The 9,987-nt window shown below is 51.1% G+C and overlaps 1 protein-coding gene across 2 annotated transcripts in view; it reads left to right on the top strand.

Annotated features, from left to right (window-relative positions):
* Positions 1-9,987, top strand: part of Prkar1b (protein kinase, cAMP-dependent, regulatory, type I, beta) — a 121,986-nt gene that overhangs the window by 44,404 nt on the left and 67,595 nt on the right. For both annotated transcript variants that reach the window (XM_005397779.1, XM_005397778.2), the window contains exons 3-4: positions 3,850-4,020; positions 5,863-5,954. In XM_005397779.1, coding sequence (XP_005397836.1) covers positions 3,850-4,020; positions 5,863-5,954 — 263 coding nt within the window. The remainder of the gene's footprint in view (positions 1-3,849; positions 4,021-5,862; positions 5,955-9,987) is intronic.

Below are 9,987 nucleotides of genomic sequence, written 5' to 3'. Positions count from 1 at the left end.
GTAATATATTATAATATATGTAATATATTATATATGTAATATATGTAATATATTATATATTATATTATATATATATGAAATCTTTTTTGAAGTTGTCTTTTCTTTCCTAAATTATTTCCTTCAGGGTCATGTTTTTATTATCATTTTCATTTTTGCTTATTTGTTTTCTTTTCTTGCGTCAAAGTCTAGCCATGTAATTCTGGTTGGCTTGAACTAACTATACAGCCCAGGCTGGCCTCAAGCTCACTGTGATCCTCTTGCTTCAGCCTCTTTATGGCTGGGATTACAGGCATGTGGCACCATGCTGGGCTTATTTTTATTTTTCTTGCACTTTACTTTCATGTTGAATATTTTCCTCAGAGTCAAGTAACCTTATGTTTACATTTAAGCATTAATCAGCCATTTTATTTAGATCCTGATTAGAATTTTTAAAAAACCCACTTTAAATATAGAGAAAATCAGGAATTTTTGAAATTGACTGAACCAAAAATGGAGGGAAGGGAGAGAGAGTGATTGGGAAGGGAGTATAAAAAGAAGAATGGAGATGCATTATGTTCATGCACCGGACCTCTCCTGATGACTGTAATCATTATTCCCTGCAAATATGTACTAATAGAAATGAAAACCTAAAAAAAAAGGAATAAATACTGATCTTGAGGACGATGATGGGTATTGCTGTGTCCACACCTGCGTAGGGGTGTGCTCTTTTTATTTTTGTGGTGCTGGGTATTGGACTCAGGGCCTCATTCTTGATAGGTGAGTGCTCTACTCCTGAGTGGCTGTGTTTTATGAGAGGGATCTTTAGCGATGCAAACTGAAGTATTTAAAGTGACATGATGTAGTATCTGGGGTTTGCTTTGATTCTGTACGGGCAAAGGGAGTGGGATAAGATGCAGAACTGGCTGTGCTGACAATAGGAGTTGCGAGAGGGCATCTGGAGATTCATTCTATTCTCTCCACTTTTGTGTCTTCTTGAAAATTTCCATAATAAAAGGTAAGAAAAGGGGGCGGGGACAGGGAGCTGGGTGCGGCGGGCTCAGCTCCGGGCCTCCTGCCCCAGGGTCCTTCCAGCCATCTACCATCCCACCCTCCATGCCAGGGTGACTTGTTCCCCTCCTGGAGCCAGGAGAACCCAAGTCTGCACGCCAAAATCCAGGCCTGAATCTGCTTCCAGGAATCTTTTGGAATTGGTTGATGGCATCTTTCCCATTCTCTTTGTTGTAGATTTATATATGCACATATTTTAATGTTACTATCCTTGTAGTGGAGTGTCTCGGGGGAGGAGACATGTCATCCTCCTGCCGTCTTCTTTTTGGAAGTTCCATAAAGATATTTTTAAAGAACTGCAAACGACTGCATCGAACAGCACACTTGCTGGTGTCTTTCCTGGTTGAGAATTAAGATCCAGCAGGTATAAGAAGTGGCAATGACAGGCACGTCCCTCATTGTGACTCACACAGTGTCTGCTGCGTGGCGTGGGCCTGGGAGAAGTGGTGTAGCCCCTCCACCTCATCCTTGGGGCTTAGGCCTTGAGCTTGATGCATGGCAGTGAGTGAGAGGGACTTTGGCCACAGTCAGGGGTGCGGATGCTCCCCTCCAGGCTTGCTGTCATTGGTGAGTCCACACCCACAGGATGAAGGGCCCGCTGTGTTTTGTGGAAACTCCCATCCATGTCCTCATTCCAACAGGCCCAGGAAGCAGCCTGTCACTGTCAGATTCTCCAAATGTCCCTGCTGCACAACCTCACCCTGCTCCTCAGAATGACAGCCCACTTACAACGTAGGAACTGTGTTAGGAGCTCGCCCTGTAGTCTTTGTAGAGCCCAGTCCAGGCCGTGTGACTGAATGTGGAGCTTGAGCTGGGAGTTAAAGGTGGGAGGGTTTCTGCAGGTCAGGGATGTTACCCTCTTGTCAGTGGTAGGGACGTCACCCTCCCAATCCATGGCAGTGGTGTTACCCACCTGTTCATGGCAGGGATGTCACCTTCCCGTCTAGGACAGGGGCACTGCCCTCCTGACTCACTGAACCTGGGAAAACTCACGGCAGAGTGAGACATCCACCCTGGTGTGAGGAATGACACTGGGGCGTGGTGTAGAGGGAAAGTCCGAGCACAGGAAGGCCCTGGCTGGGGGTCCTGGGAACATGAAGACATGGGGGGTAGGGCAAGGGATGGTGATGAGGGACCTCAGGCTCCACTGAATGGCTCGTGAACGTGGTGGGTCACCTTGTGCTGTCTCTCATTCCTCTGAGCTCCACATGTCCCTGCAGGAAGAAGGCTCAGGGTGGCTGGCTTCCTCTGCTGAACCTCCCTGGAGGTTAGGGATGGTGCTGATTCACTGAGGCAGGGTGGAGCTCCTGTAGAAGGGGTGGGATGGGCCTGTATTATCTTGACCTCGGGCAGGCGCAGGATGGAGCCAGGCAGCCTTGGGCAGGGACCAGCTTCCTGGCCTGTCCTCTTCCTCACAGGTTAGGGCTCCAGCTCCCAGTGCCTACTCCATGGCTTCCTGGCCCTGTATGAGTCTCCTATAACCCCACCAGGGGTCTAGGACACATGCACCTGTCCCCTCACAGTGCTGAAGGCTGATGTCTGAGCACACGGTGCCCAAGATCCACACTCCCTCAAGGCTACAGAGACAGCCTTCCTCTCCCGCTTCTGGTTTCTGGTTGCTCCAGGTACCCCTTGTCTTGTGAATGCATTGCTCTAGTCTCTGCCTAGGTCTTCAGGGCCTCTTCTCTGCATCTCTACTCCCATGTTCTGTGAGGACTCTGGTTGGATTTAGAGCCACTCAGATCCTTTGTGATCTCCTCTCCATCCTCACCTTGGTCCCATCTGTGGAGACATGCTTTCAGACAAGGCCCTGTTGAGTTCCAGGCATTCATAATTATCTTGATTACTTTTCTCTCATTGCTGAGACAAAATACCTGACACCCAGAATGAAGGAAGGAAAGGTTTATCTAGCTTACAATTTGTGGAGGTTTCAGTCCATCCTCAGCTGGCTCTGAGGCTGAGTGGCACATGGCAGAGGGCAACAGTTCATGGTGGTGGAACATAGGAAAGGAACAAGGGGTGAGGGAGCAAGCCTCTTTCCCTCCCTTATATTGTATGCAAGCTGCCTACCCCAGGGCACTCACACCCATAATCCTAGCATTGGTCCATGGATCAATCATAAACTCTAGAAGCCCGCCCTATGAATGCATAAGGCTCTAGGGGGACATCCAGACACAAACCATAACAATGATCTTGGGGGTACTGTCCGCATGTGATGCTGGGGCACTGGAGTTTTAGAGGGGTGGTTGAAGGCTTCACTGAGCACGGACCTAGAGGTGGTGAGTGGGAAGCCCTGTGGGGATCCAGAGGAAGGGCATGCCACCCGTGAAAACAGCAAGTGCAAGGGCTCCAAGACAGGAGCAGGAATGGCCGGCATGTCTGGAGCTTCATGAGGTACCCATGTGCCATGTGCCACTGGTATCCTGAGTATTTTCCATGAACTGGGCACCAGGGAACAAAAGGAGCAGAGCCCCTTGTGGTGACCTCAGATCCCGAGGAGCTGATGTCAGGCACTAGGACCCACCCAACAAACCCAGAAATAAGTGCTGATTAAGCTGAGAATTGTCTGAAGTGCCCTGCTTGGCGAGTGTTCTGAGAATTATCCAGTAAGGAGCAGGTGGACTTAGGCCCTTGAAATCCAGGGCAGAGGGAGAGGGATCTGACAGGTGTGATGGTGACCAGGAGCTTGTGAGATGTGCTAGGTCCCCTTGCCTTGCCCAGGGCCCTGAGGCCTCTCCTTCCGGCTTGGCTATGGCCTGATGGCCAGTGACTCACCTCTTCCATTCCCTTCTCTCAATACAGGAAGAGAACCGGCAGATTCTAGCCCGGCAGAAGTCAAACTCACAGTCCGACTCCCATGATGAGGAGGTGTCACCAACCCCTCCGAACCCTGTGGTGAAGGCCCGGCGCCGGCGAGGGGGTGTGAGCGCCGAGGTCTACACGGAGGAAGATGCAGTCTCCTATGTTAGAAAGGTAAGGGCCTGGCTGGGTCACATGCTCAGATCCCCTGGCATCCCTAGGGGCCCTGTCACCCCTGGGGCCTCCATTTCCCTTCAGGTCAGATATTGGAGCCACATGGGGTGGGAGACATGGTCACCAGGGGGTAGGAGTCCCCATCGTCTCGGAGCTGAGCGTGTGTTTATGGGAGGGGCTTTTGTTTGTGTGTGTGTGTGTGTGTGTGTGTGTGTATGTGTGTGTGTGTGTGTGTGTGTGTGTGTGTGTGTGGTATGGGGGTATCTGTAACCACAGGTGATTTTAGATTCTAATAGGCTCAAGGAGGGGACAGGACAACCACCCAACTCTGGGCGTCAGATAGGGTGTGGTTATGACCTGCTGTAGACTCTCTGGTCTCCTGAGGACCCTAATCCTGGCAGATCCAGGTCTATAAGCACACCTTCCAGCACCCTGTTTCCCCATCTCCCACACAGGTGGTTGGGGCTTCAGTACAGGAATTAGGGGCACAGTCTGGCTGATCCTGATCACTTTCTGGTGCACAGCTCATCATCATTAAGTGCCTTCGCAGTACTGTGTCACTGTCACTACCACCCACCTTCGAGAACTCTCTCATCTTACAAGTTAGAACTCTGTACCCATTAATCACTCCCCCTGTCCATTCCTTGGACTTTTATGATCAGATGATAAAACTGAAAGTGTTACTTTGAATCTGTTAGGGTACTTCACCTCCATAGTGTCCCTTCCCCAAACCCAGCCCTGCCAGGTGAGGATAAGGAAAACCTCAGACATGCCTAAGCAAGGGACACTTTGCAGCATGTGGCCAGTGCTCTGTACAGATATCAAAAAATAAGCCCTTGAAAGCTAGGGAAGGCCAAGAAGTGTCCCGAGCCAGAGAAATCAAGAGACAGGACTGCTAACTGTGATTTGACAGGGTCCTGGGGCAGGGCAAGGCCTCTGGGGAAACTAGGAGATCAGAGGAGGGGCACCGTACAGGAGAAAGGAGGTCCTTACAGCTCCTTTAACAGAAACTTCTAGAGAAGCCTGCTAGGCTTGGAGTGGTATCTCAGGGTCGTAGTCATGGGGTCTGTGGTGAGAATGTTTTGCACACATATGAAGAGGCTGATGTCACAGCGGAGCCCCCCTGGGACCTGGGTGTGGCCCATAGCCTGAGAGCCCCATGTTTGGATTGCAGGGTACCCTGGGAAGTGGGGTACTTGTGGTTTTCTATCACTTAGGGACCTCGAGTTAGACCGCTGGATCTAAGACTCCCTCCAGGTCTACCCACTGACCCGGTTCAACCTACTGACCCAGCCCTTCCCAGGGAGCCTGGCCCACCCTGTTGACCCTGGCCCACCCTGACCCCTTTTCTGTTCTTACCTCTTCCTCACTTTGTCCCTGTCCCTGTGGGTGTGGTCCCAAGCACCACATGCCTGCTTTTTTCCAACTTTCAATTTTAAACAACTGCTAATTACTTCTTTTAAAAGCTAGTAAAATAAATAAATCAAGGAAAGACAATAAGTCTAGGACCTAGCTGTCTTTTAGACTCTCTGCTTAGCTCTGAAGCCCAGCAGAGCCAGTCAACAACCATCCGAGATTCTAGATGGTGCCCACACTGCCTCTTGGTCACTCTGGATTCCTCCTTGTTTATTTTAAAAATTAAAACAATCCTGAAATACACATAAAGTGCACCCCATGCCTTTTTAGCATCACCTATAGCAGTACCACAGGGAAGGCTGAATGCTTGATTTCAAGCCCCACTGGGATCCTCAGAGTTAAGCAGGCATCTGGGAGTCAGTTCTGTCACTCATCCCATGCTCTGCCCCTTTCAATATGCGGTCTGATTGTCCTTGGCTCCCACAGGTCATTCCCAAGGACTATAAGACCATGACGGCGCTGGCCAAGGCCATTTCCAAGAATGTGCTGTTTGCCCACCTGGATGACAACGAGAGAAGGTAGGATGGCGCAGTGCTGTGTCCCCTCTATCTGGGCTGCAACATGCCCCTCCCTGGGCTCCAGGACCCATCACAAGGCAGAGTCACAGGGAAATGGGCTTGAGGAGAGGTGTGTCATTGCTTCCTAGAGCTGTGGGCTCACAGGGCGGGTGGCTTGCAGAAGGTCTGTGCTGTGTGTACACCTGTCCTGTTTGAGACAGGCATCCCAGCCTCTGCCTCCCTCATGCTGGGAATGGATCCAAAGCTTCCCACACCCTCAGCTTCCCTGCTGTGCCTCCTTTTGCCCTGATCACGTGGGCTGGATGTTCCAGCATCCTCCTCCCACTGTTCCTCAGAGCATCACTGTCCCACAGAGCGCCTGCCTGCTTCTATCTGCTCAGGGCCCTGGGCCAAGGGCAGGGAGCCTGAGTGTCCACCAGCAGGCAGGAGGCTGGTTGTTTCTGGGGAGAAGGACCCGAGGGCTGGGAAGGGCTCCCGTGTCCTGCCTGGGATGGTGGTCATGTCAGTAATTGGAAAGACCAGGAAATGATAAGGTGGGAAGTAAAAGTCTTCCCTGTCACCCAAGTCCCAGAGATAATGCTGGGGATGCTTGGGGGCGACCTTTGAGGATCCTGACTCCATGTGTCCTTACAGAATGGCTCTCATGCCACACTGTCACGTTTAGATGTCCTAAATATCTCTCTCTGTCAGAGAACATTTTTAGTGGGTTTTTTTTTTTCTATCAATTTCTATGGAGTTGCAGCTCAGCTGCCTTTGTACTGTGGCTATTTGCTTTTTTAAATATATATTATAAGCACCCACTTGGTGACTATCCTTGCATGGTCATCTGTGAGTTTTTGTCTATTTTTTTATATAGGATAAATTCCTCAGTACAAATCAGGTGTGGTGGTACACACCTGTATTTCCAGGACTCTGGGAGGCTGAGGCAGGAGGATTGCAAGTTTGAACCCAGCTTGGGCAACTTAGTGAGATCCTGTCTCAAAATAAAGAATAAAGGAATAAAGGGCTGGGTGTAGCTGAATGGTAGAGCTCTTGCCTGGTCTGTACAAGGCCCTGCATTCAATCCCCACTACAAGCAAACAAAAAACCATAATGGGTGTGGGTATACAAGGCATTGAAAGGCCATTGGGTTCTCACTTGGACTGGCTGGAGGGGCACCCCAGAGGATCTGTGCTTAGGGGCCCCTTTGTGGGCCAGGCAATCTCTCTGGGTGCCCAGGTTGAGTGGCGGCTGGTGTAGTATGTGCAGAACCGTGTGTCTGAGCAGGCCTGGTCACATCTGTGCCCACCAGGGACCCTAGGCAGGTATCTCGTGGGATGGGACTGAGACCGAGGTAGTAGGACAGCTGGAAGCATTGAGTGGGGATACTCACACAGTTCCCATAGTGCAGCCTGTTCCCCTTCAGCTGAGGTGACTTTCTTTATGCCCCAAGATACGGGGTGTTCTTATCTTACTTCATGTTCAAGGAGACACGGTGTCGCTTCTCTGGTTACTGGGAAGACCTGAGCGAGGTGGTGTCCCTGAGCTGTTCTGGGTCTGGAGAAGGACTTGGGCTCTCCAGCTAGGTCCACCCAACATAGGCCCAGTGGTGAGTGTCCATCCTGGAGGACACACAGGCCCTAGTGAGGGGTGATGGGGCCAGAACCCCCCAAAGATACAGATGAGCTAGTCCCTGGAACCTGGGGGTCTCCTCTTGTGGAACAATAGGACTTTGCACATGTGGTTAAGTAGGGGTCCTGGGTTCCCTGGTGTGCTCTAAATGCTGCCATGTACGTCCTTCTGAGATGGGGTGGAGGGAGCTGTGTGAGCACAGACTTGGGGGCCAAGTGCTGTGGCTACCAGTCAGGGGATTCTTGGAGCCACCAGGGGCTGGGAGAGGGGAGAAGGGGGCCACCACACCTAGATTTCCACCTGGTCATTCTGACCTTGGACTTCCGGCCTCCAGAACTGTTGAGAGAATAAACTTCTGTTGTTTTAACCCTGGTTCATGGCACTTGGCTACAGAAGCCCTGGAGGTCTCATGTCCACCTGGCAGTGGTGTCCTCTTGGGGAGGCAGCCTGGTCTCCAGGGGGAACCAGGTGACTGAAGTGTTGTATCTACTTTAACCTGAATCTCAACACCAATTTACAGTGTAATTTAAGTGCAGATTTTGAATGAGCGGTGCATTTACAGGGTTAAAATTTCAGAAGATGCAAAGGGGTCCATCTGGACTCTACTCCAGGACACTTGTTTGACCCTGGCTGGATCTTGCTGGCCCCTCAGAGGTACCCTTCTGCAGACAGACACTCCCTGCCGCTAGGCAGAAGACCACCTGGTCCACATGGCTGATGACCACACAGTTTGAAGTCTTTGGGGACAGAGCAGTGAATGATCAAGCTGGGTCCCTTCTGGCCTGGCTTACTCAAACTTTTTTGTGCCAAGTGGAAGGAGTCATCCCTTGGTGGACAAGCTGTGGGCACACCCTGATTTCAGCTGGTCTGGCCTCCCTGGCTGCGGGCAGCAAGCCCTGCCTGTGCAGCCATTTATAGCCGGAGGCAGGTCACTGAGACAGCCTAGAATTGTGGGGAGGGAGGTCTCTGCGTCCTGGAACCAGGTGGACAAGAAGCGGAGGAAGCAGATGGCTGGATTAAAGACTGCTTTGCAGGGCTGGCCGGGAAAGGAAGCGCCGGGGCGTGTGTCTCTTTCGGGCCTTTGTTTTGCAGAGGAAAACTCACTTTCCATATTGACACGTTGGGCTCCTTTTTCTGGCCTTGGTCTAAAGGAATTGGCGGATGGCTCAGGAAAAGGTTCCAGAGGGAGTGGGCGAAGGCATTGTCTCTTGACCTTTCGGGTGATGCACCTCCCCACCCCCAGCCCCAGTGCGGCATCCAGATGCTTTGCTTTTTCCAGTTTACTAGAAGCTGGTTTGAACAGCTTTGTCTCGGCTGGGCTGTGGTTTGGCCTGTGCCGCAAAGTTCCTTCCAAGTTTGCCGGTGTCTGGCGCTCCCTGACCTCGGGGCAGCCTGCGGCTCCTCTGCTTCCCCACGTGGGCAGAAAAGAGCAGAGCACTCTTTGCAGAGGGATCCTCCCACCTATAGGGTGAGTGCCCTCTTGCCTGATGCCCCCTCTTTCCAAATTCAGGCTCAAGAGAAGCCTGTTTCCTCAGGGTCGGTGAATTTGCCCACATCAATTTATAATGGTGTCTGTGTTGTGCCAGAGAGACACAGAGATTATAGTGAGTGAATCCCTTTTATTTAAAGGAACATAATGCAGCAGGGTTGTGGTGGGAAGCTAACTCACCTAACTGCCCACTTTCTCATCTGGAACAGGGTATTTCTAGTCAGCCCATACCGGAGGTTGTCCGTGGGCCTTTGCTTGGTGCCCTGAGAGGAGCATAGTGTGAGCCTGTGGCCTCAGTTTCCTCCCTTGTCTCTTGCCAAGGCTACACGTGTGTCTGAAGGGTGGTGATTTCACATCACTGACCCTGTCCCTACCCACAGGTCAGTGTGTGGGTCCCCAAGTTCTGGGGCGAAGTGCAGCTGCAGGGAGCCAGCTGTGGGATGTTAGGGCGAGAGCAAGGATGCAGAGAAGCATGAAAACACACACACACACAAACACACACGCACACAGAGTCTCACTAGACACTACAGTTTAGGATGTATTAAGACATCATTTGAAAGGAGAGAGTCATGCAGTGTTATTTACAAGATACAACTAGCCTGTCCTTCTCTGGGTCTCATTTTCTTGAGATGTCAAATGAGGTAGTGATGCCTGCTTGGAGGGTGGTTGTGCAAGATGTGATGCAGTGATGTCCATGTGTGTGTGGTTTCACCACCACCATCGTAGTCATTACCATCACTGTCATGGTTACCAACCCACTGTCACTATCAGTCATCATAGTCACAATCATCACCATCATCACTATTGCCATTATCGCATCATAATCACCATTGTCATCACTATCACCACCTCTGTCATTACATCACCACTACCATCATCACTGTCATCACTACCATCCTCATCACCATCATCACCACCACCATCACTGCCATC

This window comes from Chinchilla lanigera, unplaced genomic scaffold, assembly GCF_000276665.1.
Source record: "Chinchilla lanigera isolate Chin_1 unplaced genomic scaffold, ChiLan1.0 scaffold00059, whole genome shotgun sequence".
NCBI classification, from domain to species: domain Eukaryota; kingdom Metazoa; phylum Chordata; class Mammalia; order Rodentia; family Chinchillidae; genus Chinchilla; species Chinchilla lanigera.
Note: the sequence above shows the minus strand (reverse complement) of the source record. Positions and strands in the feature narration are given on the sequence as shown.